This window comes from Rhinopithecus roxellana, chromosome 2 (genome assembly GCF_007565055.1).
Source record: "Rhinopithecus roxellana isolate Shanxi Qingling chromosome 2, ASM756505v1, whole genome shotgun sequence".
Classification (NCBI taxonomy): Eukaryota; Metazoa; Chordata; class Mammalia; order Primates; family Cercopithecidae; genus Rhinopithecus; species Rhinopithecus roxellana.
Window position 1 is genome coordinate 17,827,108 of NC_044550.1, and position 27,657 is coordinate 17,854,764.

At 36.7% G+C, this 27,657-nt stretch overlaps 1 protein-coding gene across 1 annotated transcript in view; it reads left to right on the forward strand.

The window, feature by feature from the left end:
• The window catches only part of ARHGEF38 (Rho guanine nucleotide exchange factor 38), a 135,052-nt gene that overhangs the window by 20,010 nt on the left and 87,385 nt on the right, over positions 1-27,657 (forward strand). The window contains exon 2 of the mRNA XM_010371550.2: positions 18,265-18,452. Within this exon, the coding sequence (XP_010369852.1) occupies positions 18,265-18,452 (188 nt within the window). The remainder of the gene's footprint in view (positions 1-18,264; positions 18,453-27,657) is intronic.

Below are 27,657 nucleotides of genomic sequence, written 5' to 3' on the forward strand. Positions count from 1 at the left end.
TTTGGGTGGGGACACAGCCAAACCATATTGTGGTATATATACACAATGGAGTATCATCAGCCTTAAAAGGAAAGGAAATTCTGATAACTTGATACAACATCAATGAACCATGAGGAAAATGATACAACACAGAACCTTGAGTACATTCTGCTAACTGAAATAAGCCAGACACAAAATAACAAATATTGTATGACTCTACTTATATGAGGTACATAGTAGTCAAATTCATAGAGACAAAAAGCAGAATGATGGTTGCTAGGGGCTGGAGGGAGGAAGAAATGCATGAGTATCGTTTAATAGGTATAAAATTTGTTTAGAAAGATGAAAACATTCTGGAGATGTTTGGTGGTAATGGGTTGCCCAACAATGTGAATGCATTTAATGCCTCTGAACTGCACACTTAAATATAGTTAACATGGTACATTATATGTCATGTATATTTTACTACAATGAAAAAGAGAAAAAATAATATATCCATCTATAGGAGGAAAATTTTGTTATTAAAATTATTGAAATGAGAATTGCAGTCCTAAAATGAACTCATGCCTTTTTTTTTTTTTTTTTTTTTTTTTTTTTTTTTTTCTGAGATGGAGTCTCACTCTGTCACCCAGACTGGAGTGCAATGGCGCGATCTTGTTTCACTGCAATCTCTGCCTCGTGGGTTCCAGTGATTCTCCTGCCTCAGCCTCCCAAGTAGCTGGGATTGCAGGCACCCGCGACCATGCCCAGCTAATTTTTTGTATTTTTAGTAGAGACAAGATTTCACTGTGTTGGCCAGGCTGGTCTCAAACTCCTGACCTCAGGTGATCAGCCTGCCTTGGCCTCCCAAAGTGCTGGGATTACAGGCATGAGTCACCGTGCCCTGCCTGCTCATGCCTCTTTAGGAAGATTTTTGATCTTTTGTGTTGAATTCCTCCAGTAAGTGACTTCAGTCTTTATATTTCATAATAGTGAGAAGGAGTACATGACTATTCTTACCCACACATATGTTCCTATTCGAATTGGCAGATGAGTATTCATCAATGTAGATACTATTCTAACAATACTGTCAGATGAGAAATAATATTTTTGTGACACCAAGGGAACATTTTTATTATACACATTACCTTGAAATAACATTTTTGCCAGGAAATTTGATGCAGCATACATATGGTGCCTGATAGAAAGAAGCCAGGTGAAAGTACATTAGTCCTGTGTGCTGCACATGATATATAGTCAAACAGCCTATGAGATAGAAGGATATCATTAACTATGAAGGTCATTTCATCACCAGTATAATGTTTGGAACAAAGATGTATTCAGTAATGCTGTTTACTCTATTTATACTTCAACTCCTCGTCTTTATAAACCTACCTTTCTATGTGATTTTTAAAACTCCCAGAATACTTTTTTTAAGAAGAGAAGATCTGTCTTTTTTAAACTGCCTTGCACTCCAAATTCAAATCAAAACCATTATGAATTTTAAAACATGACTTCTTCTGACATTGAAAGTTTTCTTTTTTTCCAATTACTACTATAACTGTTAAAATTTTGGAAAAATATTTTAGTATGCCCAGGAAGCCTTGCTATGTCTATTCTATTTGCATTTGTTTCATAGTCTCATTAGGTTCATTTTCCCCCTAATTTTTCATTTGTGGTAAAATGCACATAACAACATTTACCATTTTAGCCACTTTAAAGTGTACAGTTCTGTGGCATTAAATGCATTCATAGTGTTCTGCAGCCCTCACCACCACCTCCAGCACTCTTTTCATCTTGTAAAAGTGAAACTCTGTAACTATTAAACAATAACTGTCTCTTCTCTCCCATCCTCAGCCCTGGGCAACCATCTCCATTTTCCTTTTCTATGATTTTGACTATTCTAAGTACCTCATACAGGTGGGATCTTATGTATTTGCCCTTTGTGCCTGGCTTATTTTACTTGCCACAATGTCCGTAAGGTTCATCCAGGTTATGACATATGTCATAATTCCCTTTCTTTTTAACGTTGAATAATATTCCATTTTCTGAATATTCCACATTTTGCTCATCTATTTATCCATTAAGGGATACTTGGGTTGCTTCTGTGTTTTAGCTACTGTGAATAATGCAATCCTACCAACAATGCTCGAGAATTCCAATTCCAGTTTCTCCGCATCCTTGCCAACACTTCTGGCTTATTTTTAAAAATATATTAGCCATCCTAATGGGTGCAAAGTGGTATCTCACTGTAGTTATGATTTGCTTTTCCCTTATTATTAGTGATGCTGAGCATCTTTTCATATGCTGATGGGCCCTTTGTATATTTTCTTTGGAGAAAAGTCTATTCAAGTGCTTTGCTCATTTTTTATTCAGGTTGTTTATTTTGTTGTTGTTGTTGTTGAGTTTTGGAGCTCTTTCTACATTCTGGATATTAATCTCTTATCAGATATACAAATATTTTCTCCTATGCTGTAAATTGCTCTTTTGTTTTGTTGATAGTGTCTTCTGATGCACAAACTTTAAAATTTTCACTTTAAATAAACTGAAAGTCCAACTTTTCTGTTTCTTCTTTTGTTGCCTGAGCCTTTGTCATATCCAAGAAATTACTGCCAAATTCAATATCATGACATTTCTGCCCTATGTTTTCCTTTACGAGTTTTATATTTTTAGATTTCTGATTCATTCTGAGTTAATTTTGTATATGGTGTTAGATAAGGGTCTAACTTCATTCTTTTGCATTCAAATATCCAATTTTCCCAGCACTATTTGTTGAAAAGATTGTCTTTTCCCCATAAAATAGTCTTGTCACCCTTGTAAAATATAATTTGACCATATATGCAAGGATTTATTTCTGGTTCTTTATTCTGTTTCATTAGTCTGTATTTATGCCAGTACCACAATGTGTTGATTTACTGTAACTTTGTAGTAAGTTTTGAAATCAGGAAGTACGAGTTCCTCCAGCTTTATTCTTCTTTTTCAAGATTGTTTTGGCCTGTTGTTGTCCCTTATGATGCCATATGATTTTTAGGATGGGTTTTTTTTTATTTCTGCAAAAATATTTGGAATTTTGATAAAGATTACATCAAATCTGTAAATCACTTTGGGTAGTATTGACATCTTAACAATATTAAGTCTTTCCATCCATGAACATATCTTCTCATTTATTTATATCTTTAATTTCTTTTAATAATATTTTGTAGTTTGCATTGTACAAGTCTTTCTCCTCTTTGATTGGGTTAATTCATAAGCGTTTCATTCTTTTTGATGCTATTGTGAATGGATACACTTTCTTAATATTTTTCAGATTGTTCATTGCTACTGTATAGAAGAAATGCAACTGATTTTTGTGTGTTGACTTTATATTCTGCTATTTTACTGAATTTATTAGTTCCAACAACTTTTGGGGGGAACATTTAGTTTTTCACACATAAGATCATACAATTTTAGAACAGAGAGAATTTTACTTCTTTTTTTCCACTTTGGGTGCCTTTATCTCTTTTTTTTGCCTAATTGCTCCAGCTAGAATTTTCAGTACTATGTTGAAAAGAAGTGGCAAAGGCTGGGTGCAGTGGCTCACACCTGTAATCCTAGCACTTTGGGAGGCCTAGGTGGGTGGATCCCGGGGTCAGGAGTTCAAGACCAGCCTGACCAACATAGTGAAACCCCATTTCTACTAAAGATACAAAAACAAAAACAAAAAATTAACCATGCATGGTGGTAGGCACCTGTAATCCCAGCTACTTGGAGGCTGAGGCAGGAAAATCGCTTGATCCCATGTGGCAGAGATTGTAGTGAGGTGAGATGGTGCCATTGCACTCCCACCTGGGTGACAAGGCAAAACTCTGTCTCAAAAAAAAAAAATAAAGAAAGAAAAAGAAGTGGCAAGAGCAGGCATCCTTGTCTTGTTTGTGATCTTAGAAGAGAAGCCTTCAGTTTTTCACCATTGAGTATTATGTTCGCTGTGAATTTTTTATATATGGCTTTTATTATGTTAAGGCAGTTTCTTTCTATCCCTTGTCTGTTGGATTAAATTTTATTTTTATTTCAATAGCTTTTGGGGTACAAGTCGTTTTTGGTTACATAGGTTGATTATATAATAGTGAATTCTGACATTTTAGTGCACCTATCACCTGAGTAATGTATGTTGTATCCAATATGTAGTTTTGTATTCCATATAGAATAATGGCCTCCAGCTGCATCCAGGTTGCTGCAAAAGACATTATTTCATTCTTTTTATGGCTATATTCCATAGCATGCATATATATAACATATTTTCTGTATCCACTCATTGGTTAGTGGGCACTTAAATTGGCTTCATATCCTTGCAATTGTGAATTGTGCTGCAAAAAATATACATGTACATGTGTCTTTTTCATATAATGACTTCTTTCCTTTGGGTAGATATCCAGTAGTGGGATGGCTGGATCGAATGGTAGATCTACTTGTAGTTCTTTAAGGAATATCCATACTATTTTTCACAGAGGTTGTATGCATTTACATTCCTACCAGCAGAATAGAAGCATTCTCCTTTCATCACAACTACATCAACATCTATCATTTTTTGACTTTTTGATAATAGTCATTCTTACTGGAGTAAGGTGGTATCCCATTGTGGTTTTAATTTGCATTTCCCTAACAATTAGCAATGTTGAGCATTTTTTCGTGTTTGTGGGCCATTTGTATATTTTCTTTTGAGAAATGTCTATTTATGTCCTTTGCCCACTTTTTGATGGGGTTGTTTTTTTCTTAATTTGTTTGAGTTCTGTGTAGATTCTGGATATTAGTCCTTTGCCAGAGGCATAGTTTAAAAATATTTTCTCCACTCTGGATTGTCTTTTTATTCTGATGATTATTTCTTTTGCTGTGCAGACTCTTTTTAGTTTAATCAGGTCTCATTTATTTATTTTTGCTTTTTTTCCATTTGCTTTTAGGGTTTTAGTCATAAATACTTCACCTAGGCCAATGTCCAGAAGAGTTTTTTCAAAGTTATCTTCTAGAATTTGTATGCTTTCAGTCCTAGATTTAAGTCTTTGATCCATCTTGAGTTTATTTTTGTATAAGGTGAGAGATAGGGATCCAGTTTCATTCTTCTACATGTGGATATCTAGTTTTCCCAGCATCATTTATTAAATAGGGGTTCCTTTTCCCAATTGACATTTTTGTATGCTTTGTTGAAGATCAGCTGTTTATAAGTATTTGACTTTATTTCTGGGTTCTCTATTCTGTTCCCATAGTCTATCTGCCTCCTTTTGTGAGTACCATGTTGTTTTGGTAACTACAGCCTTGTAGTGTAACTTAAAGTCCAATAATATGATGTCTCCAGATTTGTTCTTTTTGTTTAGGATCACTTTAGCTATTTGGGGGCTTTTTTGGTTCCATATGAATTTTAGGATTGTTTTTGCTATTTCTGTGAAAAATGATGTTGGTATTTTGATGGGAATTGCATTGAATCTATAGATTGCTTTGGGCAGTATGATCATTTTCACGGAATTGATTCTTCCAATCCATTAGCATGGAATGTGTTTCCATTTGTTTGTGTCATCACGATTTATTTCAGCAGTGTTTTGTAGTTCTCCTTGTAGAGATTTTTCACCTCCTTGGTTAAGTATATTCCTAGTTATTCAATTTTCCTTTTTTTTTCTTTTTTCTTTTCTTTCTTTCTTTCTTTTTTTTTTTTTTTTTTTTTTTTTTTTTTTTTTTGCAGCTGTTGTAAAAGGGATTGAGTTCTTTATTTGATTCTCGGCTTGCTCATTGTTGGTGTATAGCAAGCAGCACTGCTGATATTTGTACTTTACTGAATTTGCTTATTAAATCTAAGAGTCTTTTGAAGGAAAATTTTGGGTTTCCTAGGTATAGAGTCATGTCACCAGAGAGCAGTGAAGTTTGACTTTCTCTTTTCCAAAATGGATCCCCTTATTTCCTTCTCTTACCTGTTTGCTCTGGCTAGGACTTCCAGTACTATGTTGAATAGGAATAGTGAGAGTGGGCTTCCTTGTCTTTTTCCAGTTCACAGGAGGAATTCTTTCAACTTTTCTTCCTTCAATATGATGCTGGGTTTGTTGAGGGTTTTTATCATAAAGGGATGCTGAATTTTATTGAGCGCTTTTTTTCTGCATCTATTGAGATGATCATATGATTTGTGTTTTTAATTCTGTTTATGTGATGTATCACATATATTGACTTGTGTATGTTTAACGATCTCGGCAACCTGGGGATGAAACATACTTGATCGTGGTGTATTATCTTTTTGATTTGCTGTTAGATTCAGCTAGCTAGTATTTTATTGAGAATTTTGCATCTATCTTCAAAAGAAATATTGGTCTGTAGTTTTCCTTTTTTTGTTATATCCTTTCCTGGTTTTTGTATCAGAGTGATGCTGGCTTCATAGAATGATTTAGGTAAGATTCCCTCTTCCTCTATCTTTTGTAATGGCTTCAGTAGGATTGATGACAATTTTTCTTTGAACGTCTGATAGAATTCAGCTGTGAATCCACCTGGTCCTGGTTTTTTGTTGTTGTTGCTGTTGTTGTTGTTGGCAAATTTCTTGTTACTTCTCCCGTCTCACTGCTTATTATTGGTCTAATCAGGGTTTCCATTTCTTCCTGACTTTATCTAAGAGAGTTGTATGCTTCCAGGAATTTATCCATTTCCTATAGGTTTTCTAGTTTGTGTGCCTAGCAATGTTCATAGTAATCTCAAATGATCTTTTTTTTTTTTTTCTTCCCCTATGGTGTCAGTTGTAATGTCTCAATTTCATTTCTAATTGAGCTTATTTGAATCTTCTCTCTTCTTGGTTAATCTTGCTAATGGTCTATCAATTTCGTTTATCTTTTCAAAGAACCAGCTTTTTGTTTCATTGATCTTTTGTATTTTTTTTTGTTTTTTTAATTTCTTTTGGTTCTGCTCCGATCTTTGTTATTCCTCTTCTTCTGCTAGTTTTGGATTTAATTTGTTATTTTTTCCCTAGTTCCTTAGACTGTAACATTAGAATGCCAGTTTGTGATCTTTTAGACTTTTTAATGTGGGCATTCAGCACTATAAACTTTCCTTTTAGCATTCCATTTGCTGTATCCCAGGGTTTTGATAACTTGTGTCATTATTATCATTTATTTCAAAGACTATTTAAATTTCTATCTTGTTTTCATCATTAACCTCAAAATCATTCAGGAGCAGATTGTTTAATTTCCATGTATTTGTATAGCTATGAGGGTTCCTTGTGGAGTTAATTTCTAGTTTTATTCCACTGTGGTCTGAAAGATAATTGATATTATTTTGATTTCTCAAAATTTATTGAGACTTGTTTGTGACCTATTGTATGGTCTGTCTTGGAGGCTGTTCCATGTGCTGATGAGAAGAATGTATAGTCTGCAGTTCTTGGGTAGAATGTTCTATAATACCCGTTATGTCCATTTGTTCTAGAATATAAGTTAAGTCTGTTTTTTCTTTGTTGACTTTCTGTCTTGATGATCTGTGTAGTACTGTCAGTGGAGTATTGAATTTTCCCACGATTATTGTATTGCTGTCTTAGGTCTAGTAGTAATTGTTTTACGAAAATAGGAGCTCCTGTGTAAGGCATATATGAATTTAGAATTATATCTTCCTGTTGAAATTATCCTTTTATCATTATAAAATGACCTTTTTGTCTTTTTCTGTTGTTGCTTTAAAGACTACGTGATCTAAGAATAACCATTCCTGTTCGCTTTGGTTTCCATTTGCATAGAATATCTTTTTCCACTTTTTTACTATGAATTTATATTTATCTTTACGTTTTAGGTAAGTCTCTTGAAGACAGTTTATATTTGGTTTGTGATTTTTGTATCCATTATGCCAGTCTGTATATTTTAAGTGGAGCATTTAGCCATTTACATTTAACATTAATATTGAGATGTGAGGTGCAGTTTCATTTATCATGTCATTGTTACCTAGATACTTTCAGTTTTTCTCATTGTGTTACTGTTTTATAGGCCCTGTGGATTTTATGCTGTCAAGAAGTTCTATTTTGGTGCATATCAAGCCTGGGTGTTGTTGGTGTATAGGAATGTTAGTGGGGTTTTTTGGTATGTTGATTTTGTATCCTGAAACTTTGTTGAATTTGTTCATCAGCTGAAGGAGCATTTGGGCCATGACTATGGGGTTTCCTAGATACAGAGTCATGTCATCTGCAAACAGGAATACTTTGACTATTTTGATCCCCTTTCTTTCTTTCTGTTGCCTGATTGTTCTGGCCAGTATTTCCAATACTATGTTGAGTAAGAGTGGTGAGAGCGGGCATTCTTGTCTTGTGCCAGTTTTTAAGGGAAATGCTCTCAGCTTTTGCCTATTTAGTATGTTGTTGGCTGTGGGTTTGTCATAGATGGCTCTTATTAGTTTAAGATATGTTCCTTCAATACCTAGTTCATTGAGAGTTTTTAACATGAAGGGATATTGAACTGTATCAAAAGCCTTTTCTGCATCTGTTGAGATGATCATGTGGTTTTTGTCTTTAGTTCTGTTTATGAGATGAGTCACGATTACTGATTTGCATATGTTGAACCAACCTTGCATCCCAGGGATGAAGCCTACTTGATTGTGATGAATTAGCTTTTTGATGTGCTGCTGGATTTGGTTTCCCAGTATTCTGTTGAGGATTTTTGCATCGATGTTCGCCACGGATATTGGCCTGAAGTTTTCTTTATTTGTTGTGTCTCTGCCAGTCTTTGGTATCAGGATGATGCTGGCCTCATAGAAGGAGTTGGGGAGGAGTTCTTCCTCCTCAATTTTTTGGAACAGATTCAGTAGGAATGATATCAACTTTTATTCATACCTGTGGTTGAATTTGGCTGTGAATCCCTCTGGTACTGAGCTTCTTTTGGTTGGTAAGCTATTTACTACTTATTCAGTTTTGGAGCTCATTATTGGTCTGTTCAGAAATTGAATTTCTTCCTGGTTCAGTTTTGGGAGGGTGTATATGTCCAGGAATTTATCCATTTCTTCTAGATTTTCTGGTTTGTGTGCATAGTGTGTTCAGAATAGTTTCTGATGATTGTATTTCTGTGAGGTAGGTGGTATTACCTCTTTTGTCATTGCCAGTTGTGTTCATTTGGATCTTTTCTCTTTTCTTCTTTATTAGTCTATCTAGCAATATATCTTATAATTTTTTCAAAAAAAAAACCAGATCTTGGATTCACTGATCTTTTGAATGGTTTTCATGTCTTGATCTTCTTCTATTCAGCTCTGATTTTGATTAGTTTGTGTCATCTGCTAGCTTTGAGGTTGGTTTGCTCTTCCTTCTTTACTTCTTTTATTTGTGATGTTAAGTTGTTAAACTGAGATATTTCTAACTTTTCGATGTGGGCATTTAGTGCTATATATTTCCCTCTTAACACTACCTTAGCTGTGTCCCAGAGATTCTGGTATGTTGTGTCTTTGTTTTCATAGGTTTCAATGAACTCCTTGATTTCTCCCTTAATTTCATTATTTACCCAAAAGTCATTCATGAACAGGTTATTTCATTTCCATGTAATTGTGTGGTTCTGGGCAATTTTCTTACTCTTTAATTCTAATTACATTGTACTATGGTCTGAGGGAGTGGTTGGTATGATTTTCAGGGGTTTTTGTGCATTTGCTGAGCATAATTTTATGTCTGATTGTGTGGTTGATTTCAGAGTATGTGCCATGTGGCAATGAGAAGAATGTATATTCTGTTTTTCCTGTTTGTTTCTTTGTTTTTTTGAGACAGAGTCTTACTCTGTTGCCCAGGCTGGAGTGCAGTGGCATTACTTCAGTTCACTACAACCTCCACTTCCCTGGTTCAAGCAATTCTCCTGCCTCAGCCTCCCGAGTAGCTGGGAGTACAGGTGACCACCACCACGCCCGGCTAGTTTTTGTGTTTTTAGTAGAGGTGGGGTTTCACCGTGTTAGTCAAGCTGGTCTCAAACTCCTGACCTCAAATGATCCACCAACCTTGGCGTCCCAAACTGCTGGGATTACAGGCACGAGCCACCAAGTCTGGCCTATTCTGTTGTTTTTTGGTGGAGAGTTCTGTAGAGGTCTAGAGGGTATAATAGAAACTGTAAGGAAGAAGCATTATTCGAAGTACTCCTTGCCTGTTTAACTCACTCCTCCTGCAGGAACAGTTGGGGGCCAAGAACAAGTCCCGGTGCACCATAGCCCCCTGCAGGATTCCCAGCTTTCTCTGCCTTAAACCAGCATCTGTGGCTTCCTTCTGTCCCCTCTCAATGCCTTTTCTTTGAAGATTTACTAGGAGCGCACCAGTCTTCCCAGTGTTTTGGTCACTTGGTGGGATATGTTCCTCCTGCTTGCATGTAGTTGGCCATCTTGGAATGAACTCAGGATTAGCATCTTTCAAAAATTCTGAAAAGCTCCCAGCTTTTAGCACTTCAAATAATGCCCTTCCTTACATTCTCTATTATACCCTCTAGATCTCCAAGTAAACATTAGTTGTACCTTCTTATTCAATCCTCAACATCTCCTAACCTCTCTCACATATTTTACATGTCTATTGCACTCTGTAAAATTTTCTTGGCTTGTTCATTAATCCCTTTAACTTTGTATAATTTACTATTTAGTTCATTATACAACTCAGGTCTTTATTCAACTTAGTCATTTATTGATTAAACAAAATAATTAAGTTTTAATTATTATAAGCTTTTATTTTCAGATTCTGTATTATCTTTTAAAATCCACTGGATCATTTTTATAGTCTCTTGTTTCTTACTCACAATTTCAAACCATTACTTGTTTTTTAGACCTATTAAATACCCTTTTTATATCTCTAATAATTTCAGTATCTCAAGACTTTGTGGATATAATTATGGTGTGTTTTAGGATTTTTTAAAATCTTGTATTCCTATGGCCGGGGATGGCGGCTCATGCTTGTAATCGCAGCACTTTAGGAGACCGAGGTGGGTAAATCATGAGGTCAGGAGTTCAAGACCAGCCTGGCCAACCCAGTGAAACCTTGTGTCTACTAAAAATACAAAAAATTAGCTGGGTGTGGTAGCAGGTGCCTGTAATCCCAGCTACTCAGGAGGCTGAGGCTGGAGAATCACTTGAACCCAGGAGGCGGAGGTTACAGTGAGCCAAAATCATGCCACTGAACTCCAGCCTGGGTGACAGAGCTAGACGCTGTCTCAAAAAAAAAAAAAAAAAAAAAAAAAAAAAAAAAAAAAAAAAAAAAAAAAAAAAAAAAATCTCGTATTCCTTGCAATGTGGCTGCAAGGAACAGTTGAAGCCTGACTTGAATTTCTATTCAATTTCATTAAGCTTTGTTCTTAATTTCCTTTATTCTATTTTCTTTTGGCTTATTGTATTTGTATTTTTTTTTTACTTATTTAATTAAGAGTCAAATCATTTTCACTCTTGCTTCTTTTCTTGTATGTGAACTTAAGTTTATAAATTTTCTGTAAGCAGTGCTTTACCTAAATTCCACATTTTAATTTGTAATATTTTTCTTATCCTTATAACAGATATCTTCCATTTACTTTAGTCATTTCTTCTGTGACCCATCAGTTATATTGTAGGAGTAAATATTTTCTTTCTTTTTTTTTTTTTTGAGATGGAGTCTCACTCTGTTGCCCAGGCTGGAGTGCAGTGGTCGGATCTCAGCTCACTGCAAGCTCTGCCTCCTGGGTTTATGCCATTCTCCTGCCTCAGCCTCCTGAGTAGGTGGGACTACCGGTGCCCACCACCACGCCCAGCTAGTTTTTTGTATTTTTTTTAGTAGAGATGGGGTTTCACCATGTTAGCCAGGATGGTCTCGATCTCCTGACCTCGTGATCTGCCCATCTTGGCCTCCCAAAGTGCTGGGATTACAAGCTTGAGCCACCGCGCCCGGCCTAAGTAAATATTTTCTATCCTAACACTCTATTAGTTACTGAGAGTTACGTTTAAAGTATCACTCTTAAGGCTGATTTGTCAAATTCTACCTTCAGCTTTTTCACTTTTTGCTTCTTTTGAAAGCATGTTTTTCGTTTTGAAAGCATGTTATTCAGTACATACCTAATTAGTATTTTCATTTCTTCCTAATGAATGGAACACTTTATCACTAGGTAGTGCCTGCTTTTATTTTTGCCTTAAAGTCTATTTTATCTGTATAAAATAGCTATATCCCACACTTCCTTTAATTAGTATTTGCTCAGTATGTATTCTTTTACTTTCATCTTCCTGTGTGCTTATGCTCTCTACTGTAAATGGCATATAGTTGTTTTTTGAATACAGTTTGATAATATGGTCATTTGAGTTATTATGATTACGTATAGATTTGGATCGACTGCGTTGTACTTGTTTTTCTCTTTCGGTTTTCTCCTCTCTTCTGTTGAATTGCTTTCTTTCCTCTACTAGTTTTGAAACTTCACATGCTATTTTATTATTTTAATGGTTGGCCTTGAAATTTTAGCATATATCCTTAATTTAAAAACATCTAAAGCTCATTAATGTCTTTAACTTTTCTGTAATATCACAAAAATGTTTAAATGTTTAAAATACTTACAATTCTCCACAATCTCTCCCAAGCTGTCCTGTCCACCAAATCCCTTATCCAGTCCCCAATGTTCTCCCACCTGGCCACACATAAGCTCTTCCTAGCAGCTTTCATAGCATTATTTTTCTCTATACCACTTATCACCTTTTAGTATACTAAATAACTTGTTTAGATTATTTGTGTTCTTCTTCCCCAACTAGAAGTTAAGTTCCATGAGGAAAGGAATTTGTTTTATGATTTTTTTTTAAATTTCCGTATCCCCAGAGCCTAAGATGATTTTGGGCTCATAGTAAGCCCTTAGTATTTATTTGTTAAGCATTCAGTAATTTCAGATCTCAAATCCATATGAAAGCCAGTTAGTGTCCTTGAATTGTTAAGGGATGCTATTTTTTTTTCTATTGATCACCACCAAGGCTGAGACAAATCATTTTATTGATGTCTCTTTATTTGGAGCATTATGTTTTACTTAGTGCGTTTCCTTTTCGGATCCTTTATCTGGACATATTTCCTAAGTATGTTCCCTTTTCCCACTCTTGATTTTAAAATTGTCCAATAATTAAATATTTTTATCTATTTATGGTTCAGTTCATGAAAAACAGATGGGAGAATAGATATTGAGCAGGCAACAGCAGTGTCTGACACAATTATGCTGATGTTACAAAAAAAGATCCCTACTATATACTGTTATAGTTGCAAAAGCAAGTTGCAGAAGAATATGTATATGAGCTTGTTATTGTTAAAAAATAAAACAAACAGAAAACTGAACTTCTGTAAATACTTATATTTGTATGTGCGTGGAGATCTTTTGAGAAGGCTATACACTAAACTAGAATACAATCAATAATACAGTAATTATCACATTGTAATTAATAAATAGGTATTGCATCTAATAATAATAAAACATTTACAAGATATCCACTATAATGCCAGGCACTGTTACAAGTGTTTTACAGACATTAACTAATTTAATCTTCAAAATCACTTTATAAGGCTTTACTAACGTAACGTTATCCTTAACTTACATATGAGAAAATTAATACAGGAAGAGCTAAGTAACTTGTCTGAGGTAATAGATCTAATAAATGGTAGTGGTGGAGTTTGAACCCAGGCAGTCTGGCTCCCAAGGCTATGCACTTAAACCCCTACTATATCTACATCTCTCTCTCTCGATCTGTATCCATATCTATCTATAGCTATAGCTATTTCTATCTCTATATATAACCTATCTAGATAGATATCACAAGTGTATATTATTTTATAATTCACAAAGAAAGAAAGAAATTACCTCTCCTTAAATCCACCCCCAAATGGCAGTAGTAGTAGCAAAAGCAAGATGAAAGGATAAATAGGATAGGACAAATTCTAAGCAAAACCTGGCTATCAATGAAGATTGTCTTCAGTCCTCCCCCAACACCCCTTTGCCTTTGGGTGCTGTTGCACTTCTCTAAGAGATCAAGGTTCTCCCGATGCATATACCCAAGCCAGATAAACTGCTCAGAATTCTAAACCCCAGCTTTGTTCCGACTTTCCTCTGAAAACAGCATCCCTATTTTTTTGCTCTTCCTCTTCCAACTGAACTAGCTGTCCACCCACTTTAGAGTCATGCATTTTTTCTAGACAAGTTGATAACCACAAAATAATGGGATAATTGTTTGCTCTAGACGGTGGGAAAGTTTGAGACTGTAGAGAAAGTAACCCTATTCTTCCCATTCCCACAGAAATAGTTAACATTTGTATTGTTTTAAAGATCTCAAGGAACTTCCATATGCAGCTGCTCATTTAATTCAATCTTCATGATCACACCGTGATGGTTTTCATGCATAGTTTACAGGTAAGGAAACCAAGGCTCTGTGAGGATAGCTAATAGTTATTACTCTACTGTGTTCTCACAGCTGAGTGGCAGAGCTGATCTCAAGTCAGATTATCCTTTTCTCAAACTGCAACAACCTCTTTTTATATAAACTTCCTTGGCCAGGAGTCTCCACATATATTATTAATGAATTTTGTGGCTAGAATAGTAAAAATTCACACCACCACTGGAAAAATAAAACTTGAGTGTGAAAGAAATACAGAGTGAAATCAATTACATGGTACAGCTTTAATATATAGCTGCATATTTTTGTTATAGCAATCTGAATATCCTTTTAACCTTAGTTTCACTTTGGCTTTGACATTGTGTTTTATTATATGCATATTATTGGAAACATTTATTCTTAAAACTATTTTTCCTTCTTTCCTAAATAGCCTCTCTGCTGCTTTTTCTTTTTTCTTTTTCTTTCTGTCTTTTTTTTTTTTTTTTTTTTTTTTTTTTGAGACAGAGTCTCACTCTGTCACCCAGGCTGAAGTGCAATGGTGCAATCTTGGCTCACTGTAATCTCAGCCTCGTGGGTTCAAGTGATTCCCCTGCCTCAGCCTCCCAAGTAGCTGGGATTAGAGTCATGCACCACCACACTCAGCTAGTTTTATATTTTTAGTAGAGACAGCATTTCTCCATGTTGGTCAGGCTGGTCTGAAACTCCTGACCTCAGGTGATCCGCCCACCTTCGCCTCCCAAAGTGTTGGCATTAAAGGCATGAGCCACCGTGCCAGGCCCCCTCTGTTGCTTCATCCAGAAATAAAAGACAGGCTATGGTGACTGCTGATTTGGGTTATATATGTTGGTAATATTGTTGAGTTACAAATACTTTTATATATAAAAGTTAGGTATAAGTAACTTTTAAAAGATAAAATGTTTAAATGCAGAGAAAGATCTTATAAAAACAAAATGTGTCCACAATGCATTGCAGAGAGTTTGTAGGTTTAAGAAATGCAAACATAGGAAGTGTTTAGAAACCTGACCATAAAATGATGCAAGTGAAGTCTTTGTTCCTACCATAAACTTGAGTCAAAAGAGCAAGCAAAGATATCTCATAAGGTTGCTCAACTCTAAATTCCCTGAGAGATTTTTATACCTGAGGGAGAAGTTGAGTATTTTCACTGACACTTCAACCACCTTGCCCCCACAAATTTGTTCTCAACAAGTTGTTGAGCAGTATTGGAAAATCTAAGCAGTTTTTAATTGACACAATCTGATGTGGTACATTTTAAAGTGCAGCAACTGAAATGTCTGTGAAGCAGGTTAAGTTAACATAGTGATTGAGTCCTGGAATTGAGAACTAAAAGTAACCCAAATGCACGTTTTAGGGATATTCCTTTGCCGACGATCAGGAAAAACTTCCTTGTCCTTGCTAGGATCCCAAATAATTGATTGATTAATCTTATAAGGCATAAAAAGTTTAGAACCTGGAAAAGCAAATGTCAGTCAGAGCAGTTTTTCATCAGCATCATTTCTATTTTCAAGGAAACTTTAAGTGATAATTGGGCAGTGTCCATACGGGTTTGTCATCTCTCTTACTTGTGAGATTTCCTCCTGTGCTCTATTTCACATACCCCAGGAGTAAAGGACCTCCCTCACACCTTTCTGCCCTCAGTCTCCCACCCCCTACCCAATCATTTCACTTTGTATACATACATCAAAATATTATGTTGTACATCTTGAATATATACATTTTTAAAAAGAAAGGGCCACAATGGTGGTAGACGCAGCCTCCTCACTGTAGCTACCCCCATAAGGTGTCCTGTCTTCCTCCTTCATTGTAATGACACCTGATTGTAACTTGCTTTTTCAAATTTGGGGCACTGAGAGGCAGGCTGCTTCTACTTTTCAATAAAAATATTACAAATTAGGCTGGTGCAATGGCTCACACTTGTAATCCTGGTGCTTTGGGAACCTCAGGTGGGAGGAATGCTTGAGCCCAGGCGTTTGAGGATGCAGTGAGTTGCAATTGCACCACTGCATTCCAGCCTGGGTGACAGAGTGAGAACCTGTTTCTGAAAAAAACAAAAAACAAAAACACAAATTAGCAAGCACCCCCAAATTCTCATAATGTAGATCAAGATTTGAGGGCTCCAGGACATCTCATGCATTCATTCTCTCTCCTTGAATAGATTATCTGTTCTTATATGGATTATTTCTTTTCTCTTTTTTCTTTTTCTTTCTTTCTTTCTTTTTTTTTTTTTTTTTTTTTTTTTTTGAGACAGAGTCTGGCTTTGTCGCCCAGGCTGGAGTGCAGTGGCATGATCTCGGCTCACTGCAAGCTCCACCTCCTGGGTTCACGCCATTCTCCAGCCTCAGCCTCAGGAGTAGCTGGGACTACAGGCGCCCGCCACCACGCCCGGCTAATTTTTTGTATTTTTAGTAAAGACGGGGTTTCACCGTGTTAGCCAGGGTGGTCTCGATCTCCTGAGCTCGTGATCTGCCTGCCTCGGCCTCCCAAAGTGCTGGGATTACAGGCATGAGCCACCGCACCCGGCCTCATGTGGATTATTTCTTTAGCACTGAATAGCCCAAATCTCATAAAACCATGTGCTTTTGGATGGTATTTGTCAAAACTTCCGGCTTTCCTAATGAAGGAAGGATTGGTAGCAGGCAAATGATTCCGAAACATACTCACCTGCAGGTCTGGATAGTCCAAAGATCAACCTAGTATAGCTTCCAAACTGATGCTGGAATTACTCTCCACAGATGTTTGAATATTGAGCCTCTGCCTGAAATGCTGAAGTCAGTGGGCCAGAGAGAGAGCTCATTACTTTTTAAAGTGTCTATTCACATTCCTGGGGCAGTCTCTTGACATCACACCATTAACTCCTCTACTATATTGTTTCTCTAGTTGTCTTAGCTTTGTTCCTGGAGTTAGCCAAGAAAACACTCGTTATTTCCACCTGCATATATTGTGACCTGTACATTTATTTTTTACTGTACAGACTCTTTATAGGCCCTTTTGTAAAGTTCCACGTTCTCAGGGAGTGGTGTCAACATTGAAGATGTCTCATATACCAGTTACTAGAATCATATTAACTTTAAATGAAATATAATTACTTCTGCAACTGCAGAGACTAAGATGAAAATTAAGCTTCAAGCTTGAAGCAAATCTATTTACACACACTCTTACATACACAGACTCACACACTGCCCTGATGTTTATCGCCCCTTTGATTTCATGGTCTGTGGTCTGGTTTGTGGCTTCCAAAATTTTACATTGCTGTGGGGAGTTCGTCCTTGAAGATATTTAGCTTTCTTACTTGAATACTTCATATAAACTTTTGCTATGTGTGAGGCTTACCATTTATCTCATTATCTCCCCAGTACTATGACTTTTTAAATTAAAACTTTCTGTTTGACAGTTTCAGAATTTTGAAATAACAAGATATGCTTAGTATAAAAGATGAACCATGAAAAATTTCAGTTGAAATTTATTTAATCCACCACTGCTTCACTCCTCATGGAGTGAATTGAAAAGAAAAACTCCAATCATGCAAGTGTTTTCCATTTCATTGAGATTTGGATATTACCCACTGAGAATGAGAGGTAATTATTTTTAATAACAGTGACAAACAAAATTAGAGGCACTTCATTTACTAATTAAAATTCTTCCCTTGATTTAAAAGCTAATGTGAACGGAAGTTCTGAACTGTTTTTTTATGTATTTGACCTCCAGGCTGAATACTGGCTTTATAGGCTAAGCTACTAGCAATGGGATATTTTAAAGAAGCCACGATAATTGAGTATCATTTAACTCACTTGTTAGAAGAAGTTCGCTTCTATTTTTCCTCTTGCTCATAGTTTTGTAGGGGAATGTCCATATATCACTTCCTAAGAACACATCATGAAGATACATTCAGCCTTTTTCCTTGTTAACAAAGTCCTGCAAATGCGTTGTTTGTAATGAAGGAAAAAGAAACCTCAGCAGAATGCCTCACCTGTATATGTTTTCATTTAACAGAAAAGATGACTCCACAGGGTGAGTGTTCTGTAGCTGAGACCTTAACCCCAGAGGAAGAGCATCAAATGAAGAGGATGATGGCAAAGCGGGAAAAGATCATCAAGGAGCTGATACAGACGGAGAAAGATTATCTCAATGATCTAGAGCTGTGTGTTAGGGAAGTGGTTCAGCCCCTGAGAAATAAAAAGGTAAATGTATATTTGAGATTTTTATTTTTTTCAATTTTTTCTCTCTCATATCCTAAATAGGATCACTAGCACCATGAAATTGAAGCACTCAGGTGTATCAGTGGGATGATGTGTCTTTCTCCCCAAAACAGCACTGTTCTCAGCTCTGGGGTTACAGTTTAGTACAAAACAAAGTCCTGCCCTTGTGGAGTTCACTTTCTAGTGCAGAAAAGGAGGAGTCAGACAATACACAATAAATAAATAAGCAAGCAAAATTAAGATATGTTTTATGGTGTGAAGTATAGCTGAGAAAACTAAAGCAGGGAAAAGGAATGGGGACAAGGCCAGGCATGGTGACTCATGCCTGGAAGGAATCCCGGCACTTTGGGAGGGCGAGGCGGGTGGATCACCTGAGGTCAGGAGTTCAAGACCAGCCTGGCCAACATGGTGAAACCCCATCTCTACAAAATTACAAAATACCAAAAAATTAGCTGGGCATGGTGGCACATGCCTGTAATCCCAGCTACTTGGGAGGCTGAGGCAGGATAATTGCTTGAACCCGGGAGACGGAGGTTGCAATGAGCCGAGATCACGCCATTGCACTGCATCCTGAGCAACAGAGCAAGACTCAGACTCAAAAAAAAAAAAAAAAAAAAAGAAAGAAAAAAAAGAAAAGAAAAAGGAAAACAGAAATGTGGGGACAAAGGGGTGGTCATTCTATTTCAAATAGAGTGTCAAATGAAGACTTTTCCAGTGGAGGACATTGAGCAGGGAACTGAAGTAGGTAACAGAATGGTCCAGGCAAAGTGGACTATAAGGGCAAAGACTCTAAGTAGTTATAACTTATCATTAGGGTTGTAAATATGCAATTCAAACAATATAGAAAAACAGAAGCTAGAAAGTGAAAATGATCAGAAATTCCACGGTCAAAGAAAATTACCATTAACATGATCAGACATATCCCTTCAGACATCTATTTGAACACTTACATATACATATACATATACATACACAAGCACATATATTTTTACATAAATATGATCAAAACTACAAATAATACCTTGTAACATACTTGTTTCATGCAGAAATCTGTTACATGTATCTTTTCATGAGTACTAATATTTTTTAATATCTGTCTACTATTACAGTGGCTGAGATGTTTTGGGTGTTTGTTTCCTTATATCCTTAGAATAAATTCCTAGAAATTAAATTGCTAGGTCAAAGGGTATGCATGTTTAAGATTTTGAATAAAACAGACAAATGCCAAACAGAAAGTCAATATGATTTTAATATTCATTCCTATTAATAATGATTCAGAGATCATTTTCTCTGCATCCTCTTTAATGCTGAGAATTATTGATTTCATAAATGTTCTTTTGATTCCTTCTGATAAGTATCTTCTCATATATTCATTGGCTTTTTCTGTTATTCATATCCATGTTTTTTGCTCTTTTAAAAAATGATGGTTTAACATTTTTCTTATTATTTTATGAGAACTTTCTGTATATTAGAGATATTCTTTTTCCATCCTACATGTTGCAAATAATTTTTCTGGTAAGTCTTTTGGTTTCTAACCTTGTTTAAGATGTATGTTTATTTTGTTTTTGCCATGTTTGGTCAAATATATCCAACTTTATTGATCCTGAGACTGGTATTTTAATATGTTACCCATGATTATAAAAGCATTTCTAGCCTGTTGTGCCCCCAACTACTTACAACATTCAGGAGCAGATTTTATATTTCTTAATACAGTACTCTTCTCAGAAATATTTTTTAAAAAACCATCTGGACTACAAATTAGGGAAAACCCATATAGGTCAACGCATTTCTGATAGAAAAATTGTTTTTTGATCTAAGACAGTGTATAAAGAGGAGTAGCAAAGAAGGCGTGGAAACCTTTTCTTACACAGGAAGTTGTCTTCAGTTTGACTGCCTCATGACTTTTATTTAGTACTGACTATATGTCAGATCCTACTGCAAACACTTCATTAGCATTCTCATTTAATCCTCCACAGTTCCCTCCCACAGTGCCAGAATTACCAGGCACTTTCTGAAAACCTGGAAATTTCTTATTCGTGATGTAGAGTAGAAGTAATATTGATGGTCATGATAAAAATTTGCTCTTTAGTGTCATTGCTAAGTATATAAATGTTTTCTGGTGTGTTTTATTTCATTTTATTAACGTATAAACCAGATGTATTTGACATAACTGCTATTCTGACAGTTATCAATGGTTACTAACATGTTCATTTACATACTTATTAAAATGTTGATTTTAAATGCACATGGCATCAGACTCTGTCACTATCTACCTTTCCTTACGGTACAGTCCTACCTGTTAACTCTTATTCTTTGAAAAATTTGGAACCTAACCCACTGTGTCTATATATTCTCACTCTCTTTCTCTCTCTCTTCTCCCTAATTCTGACATCTTTTTTAGGTGATTTCAATATTCATGCAAATAACCCATGCAACATTCGGGCCTCTCAGTTCTTTCACTTTTTCATATCCAACAATCTTTCCTCAATCCCATTCAGCCACTCATGCCAGAGTCATAACCTAGAACTTGTCATTACCAGCAACTTTGTCCCCTCAAAATCAGAATTTCAAGCTTACTATTCTCTGATGCCCAAGCCTACTCCCACTGGTACCATCTCTGACAACCTTCTGATGGCACTGAGACCTCCAGGCTATAGACCTTACTACCATTTCACTCTTCATCGGGCCCAAAGATGCTTTAATTTCTATGGGCCCTTCATTATAATTGCTCTTTGCATATGCCCTCAATTCCTTTTTCTCTCTTTCTTTCCATTTAGTCCCCTGCAGCGACTTACTCGGGTGAAGTTCAATTTTTCATCTACTTCACATCTTTACCTGTGCAACAGAATTAATCTCTTTTAAAATACATGACCACTTTCTACTGGGGCCCCCAGCAATGTTTCTGAGGAGATTCTCTCACATCCTTTTCCTCACATGTCAAACACCCCCTTTTCTTTTCTCAGCTTATGCCCTTTCCCATCATTTCATAGAGAAACTAAAAACAATAAGATGTGCACACTCTCAACACCAAATCTACCAACGAACTGCATCCCTACCTGTGTAAGGTGGCTTCCTCTTAATACCAGAAGCAATGGTTCCCGCTTCTACTGAAGGATGACCTCTCTGCTAGTGCAGTGGATTCTACCCCCTCAGACTTAAGGGCTTTACTCTGCCCTGTGTCCTTTCTGTCTCCTGAATAATTAGTTTACCCTCCTTATTGAATCATTCATAGCACCATTATCTACTATCTTAAAAACCAAAATCAAACACAAACCAAAAAAATCCTTTCCCTCAATCCTTAAGGAATCATCTATATTTACTGTCTATTTTAAAATTAAATATAAAATATGTACTAGGTATAAAAGCATTTGTGACTAAAGCATGTTTCAAAATAAGCACAATTTATCAAAAATCTGTCCTTGTGATTGGCTAATGATCAATATAAAACACAGTAGAAAACATGCCCAGTTGCAGTGGCTCACACCTGTAATCCCAGCACTTTGGGAAGATCAGCACAACCAGGAGGATTGCTTGAGGCCAGGAGTTCGAGACCAGCCTGGGCAGCATAGGGAGAGCTCATCCCTATTTAAAAAAAAAAAAAATAGCCAAGTGTGGTGGCTTGCTTCTGTAGTCCAAGCTACTTGGGAGGCTGAGGTGGGAGGATCGCTTGAGCCCAGGAAGTTGAGGCTGCAGTGAGCCATAACCACGCCAGTGTACTCCAGACTGGGAGACAGAGGAAAACCTTGTCTCCAGAAGAAACAAACAAACAAACAAACAAAAACACCAAACATACAAGAAAAGTCTTCCTTTGAATTATTAGTCCACATTTGTATCAAATGGAATGAGTTTATTCAGTATGAAAATGTTGCGAATTTAAATAATCTGCTACATTGGTGAGTCAAACTAGCCCCACTAAAATGAATGTCATTGCTGAGCTGTATTTTTACATATGTTCTCCAATTTTTGTTTGTGCTTTTACTTTTTGTTATTTTTTTTTTTACTTGTTTTTGGCTTCCTATGAAACTCTTACAAGCAGTTCTCAGATCGTGTGGCCTGTCTGCTCTCTGCCTTCCTCATTGTGGACTTTAATTTCATTCTAATAGTTCTCTCCACTAAGGTAGTAGCAATTGTCTTAAGGTTCTCAGAATCCTCATGTCAGATCTGCCTTTTTCCCACTTCTCAAAACTTTTAACCTTTGATTAAATAAATAAATGTTCGGGTACTCATGACTCTTATAAGCGTTTAAATGAGTGCTGAGGTACTTAGTTGACACCACCAGTTCATTCCGTTCACTACCTTTTCAATGTTCATTAGTTCTTTCCTGTTCTCACTTCCCTTCTGGACATTTAACCACCAGTGTCTTTGAGCACAAAACACCTGTCATCACTGTCAAAATTTGTAAATTAACACATACAGTTTTCAGTTTTCAGATAACTATAGCAACAATCTGCAAACCATGCTTAGCTAAACCTGGGGAAACATCAATAAATATTTTACAACTACAGGTTAACCTAGGAGAGAATTTGGGTATCATAGGATTCATCGTCTTTTCTCTATAAAAAATCAAACTCAGACCACTCCCAGTAAAAACAGAACAAAACAAGTCTTTTTTTTTTTTTTTTTTTTTTTTTTTTTTTTTTTTTTTGAGGCAGAGTCTCGCTCTGTCGCCCGGACTGGAGTGCAGTGGCCGGATCTCAGCTCACTGCAAGCTCCGCCTCCCGGGTTTGCGCCATTCTCCCGCCTCAGCCTCCCGAGTAGCTGGGACTACAGGCGCCCGCCACCTCGCCCGGCTAGTTTTTGTATTTTTAGTAGAGACGGGGTTTCACTGTGTTAGCCAGGATGGTCTCGATCTCCTGACCCCGTGATCCGCCCGTCTCGGCCTCCCAAAGTGCTGGGATTACAGGCTTGAGCCACCGCGCCCGGCCTACAAGTCTTTTATGTAAGTGAAAATTGGATGAAGGAAGTTGAAAACTGAGGAAAGTACCAGACGTACCTGGCTTACCTGAGTGAACTTTTGTGAATGAATCAGTGTACAAACAAATGATTAGATTCAACCCTTGACTGATAACTGTTCTGTGACAATCGTGCTGTAAACTTTAATCTTAACTTCAAGGTTTTTCTGTGTCAGACCTTTACTGAACCGATAATATATCACACTCAGTAGTTACTTCTTCTTTAATAGCAGCATTGTGAGAGGTTTTACAAAGAAGGCAAATGTTATTCACAACAGTTAGTGTTGAAACATTTAGTGGGGAAACAGGTTCTAGTTGTTTATTATCCAAACAGGGTAATGAGAGATACTCTATGTTTTTGGCTATAAGTCAAAATAAATCAGACTAGAGTAGACTAATCTAACAATGGAAAGGACAAAAAGTTTCAATCCAAAAGATTGAAAGAATAGCTGGAGGAATTCGAGTACTATACTTATTTTTATTTTCTTTGTTTTTTAATTATTTTCAGTTGCTAAAATTCACATAGTGCAAATCTACCAAAGATCCCAAGGAGGCTATAGAACCCCTCAACTACTCGGTTTCCTCCCCTAGAGGCAAACTCCAGTACCAGCATCTTTTTACCCTTCCAACGATATTTTAAGTGTATGTGTTTGAATGCATACTTGGTAGATTTTATTTCTATAACAAGAAAGTTATGTGTATTTATTTTGAATTTGCTCATATTTGGTTTAATAATGTGCCTTATGCTCAAAAAATTGTGTTTTCCAAAAAATGGTTTAAAAAATATAATTTTGTATTGGCAGAAATCCAATTTGGAACTTTCTGTTAAAATTTTGATACACTATATGGCAACATTATATAAATAATTTTCACTAGAAACAATATATAGAGGCAAATAATCACCAGTAGTCTTGCCACTTAGAAATAAGCACAATAATTATTTTGGCTTATTGTTTATACAAACATACTGAAATATTTTCTGGAATTGTAATTATACCATACACAGTTGTCCCTCAGTATCCATGGGGCATTGATTCCAGGACCAACCAAGGATACCAAAATACATGGAAGCTTAAGTGTCTGATATAAAATGCAATGGTTACATTTGCATATAACCTACACACATCTTCCTGTGTATTTTAAATCATCTCTAGATTATTTATGATACCTAATACAATGTAAATGCCATGTAAATAGTTGTTATACTATTGTTTAGGGAATAATGATAAGAAAGAGAGTCTGTTCAATACAGATGTATTTTTTAGAATGTTCTTGATTCACAGAGGACTGATTCTATAGACATGGAACTCAAGGATTCAGAGGGCTGACTGTACACCATTATAGAATATTTTCCCCTGAAGACAACAATATATTTACACATTTTATTTTCAGCCATAAATAACAAATATTAATTTAAATAGAAATTTTAAAAAATTTATTAAAATAAAGGACCATAAATTTGATGTTCATGCTCTCTCTGAATTCAGAGTTCTTGAATGTAAAATGGTGCCCATTACTGGTGTTATCAATCGTACTTTGGTTAGCAGTGGGCTGTTTCAATGTCAGGATGGTGGGGACCGTATTGAGCAATTGTTCTGTGTGACATCCTACAAAATCTCTCCCTCAGGGTCCAAAGTGGGTGAGGAAAGCCCTGGGATAGGGAAACACAAAAGAGAGGGAGTTAGGGAGGGAAAATTACCAACTGACCCCTTCTTCAAAGAAGCAAGGGAGGGAAGGCAGTCCAGGGCTCAGGCATTCAGCTTCCTGCTTGTATCCCCCGCCCCAAACCAAGTTGCTATAGCGTCAGCCATCATGTCAACCCTGACAGAGAAGGCTGCATGTGAAGAGGGCTCACCAACTCCCAGAGAACGCAGTATAGATTCAAGTATCCCTGAAAGGAGACAGGGAGGAGGGGGATATAGATGTACTATAATAATAAAAATACTGTTCAAAGACCATAATACAATGAAAATTGGTATATAATAAAGAGATAGCGAAAGTCCCATTGACTTCCTATGCATTTTAAGCCATATTTACTGCCAAAGTATTCAGTGAAACTTGTATATCCCTTTGCTGTGTTTTTCATGGCTGCTCCTTCACCAGTGTGAGCCCATTGCTGTCCTATACAACAGGAACTACAGCTTCAGCACATGTCATGGGAATCTTCCAGGGTTCCATATCTTGCCCTCTCTTCCGATCCTTTCTAGCTGGTTGGGCATCCCTGGTGTCTGTCATGAAACCTCAAAGCTAGGTTGTACCTCTATATCCAGCCCCTGGCTGTCTTGCTGTGGAACAGTACTCCCAGAAATTATACAGTGCCTAGCGGCTCTGCAGCAGCCCTGGTGCACTGCTTAACTTGGCTCTAAATTTTAGTGTTACTCCCTAGATGCACTCTTTGAGATGACCCTCAGTTCTATCTGAATACACTCACCACCCTTCTCTCCCAGCCCAGCTCCTCAGACCCACACTTGTCCATAACAGGAATTCAGACAATGAAATGTAATGAAATTTTGTTACTTTCATTGAGCAAAGGACAGAATTACTGTTATAGTAGCTCACTGAAATACAAGATAAAAGGACCAAGGCAAAAATATTTTATCTAGTAATTATCAAAATATAGCCAGTTTTCCTAGATAGATAGGTGGATAGATAGATAAATGAAGCTTCTCAAAGTTATTTGCTAAAATTTTGCCCACATAACAGATAGAAGAAACCAAATGTAAGCAAGTATCTTTGAGCATGAATTTTCAATGTTCACAGAGGACTCTTGTCAAAATTGTTTTCTCCAGCTGTCACCTTCACTAAAAGACATTTACTATTTCCAGAAAGAATGGCCTTTCATTTTTGCTTAATAGGCAACTGTGGAATTCTCTCTCTCTTTCTTTTTAAATCACCCAGCTACTTTTCCCATCTCTGCTCACTTCCAGAATTTTCTGATTGTAGTCTGGGCCTTAAAACACATTTCATCTTGGCTCACCGACCACAACTTTCTTAAAGTTGGCTACTCTCTAAAACTCTGTCTCTTTCATGAAAGTGCCCTGAACTAAGTGGAGTTAAGGTATTGATTTCTTTGTAGATTCTGGATATTAGCCCTTTGTCAGATGAGTAGGTTGCAAAAATTTTCTCCCATTCTGTAGGTTGCCTGTTCACTCTGATGGTAGTTTCTTTTGCTGTGCAAAAGCTCTTTGGTTTAATTAGATCCCATTTGTCAATTTTGGCTTTTGCTGCCATTGCTTTTGGTGTTTTAGACATGAAGTCCTTGCCCATGCCTATGTCCTGAATGGTACTACCTAGATTTTCTTCTAGGGTTTTTATGGTATTAGGTCTAACATTTAAGTCTCTAATCCATCTTGAATTAATCTTCGTATAAGGGGTAAGGAAAGGATCCAGTTTCAGCTTTCTACTTATGGCTAGCCAATTTTCCCTACAAAGAACTCAAACAAATATACAAGAAAAAAACAAACAACCCCATCAAAAAGTGGGGAAAGGATATGAACAGACATTTCTCAAAAGAAGACATTCATACTGCCAACAGACACATGAAAAAATGCTCATCATCACTCGCCATCAGAGAAATGCAAATCAAAACCACAATGAGATACCATCTCACACCAGTTAGAATGGCAATCATTAAGAAGTCAGGAAACAACAGGTGTTGGAGAGGATGTGGAGAAATAGGAACACTTTTACACTGTTGGTGGGATTGTGAACTAGTTCAACCATTATGGAAAACAGTATGGCAATTCCTCAAGGATCTAGAACTAGATGTACCATATGACCCAGCCATCCCACTACTGGGTATATACCCAAAGGATTATAAATTATTCTACTACAAAGACACATGAACACGTATGTTTATTGTGGCACTATTCACAATAGCAAAGACTTGGAATCAACCCAAATGTCCATCTGTGACAGACTGGATTAAGAAAATGTGGCACATATACACCATGGAATACTATGCAGCCATAAAAAAGGATGAGTTTGCGTCCTTTGTAGGGACATGGATGCAGCTGGAAACCATCATTCTTAGCAAACTATCACAAGAAGAGAAAACCAAACAACGCATGTTCTCACTCATAGGTGGGAACTGAACAATGAGATCACTTGGACTCGGGAAGGGGAACATCACACACTGGGGCCTATCATGGGGAGGGGGGAGGAGGGAGGGATTGCATTGGGGAGTTATACGTGATATAAATGACGAATTGATGGGTGCTGACGAGTTGATGGGT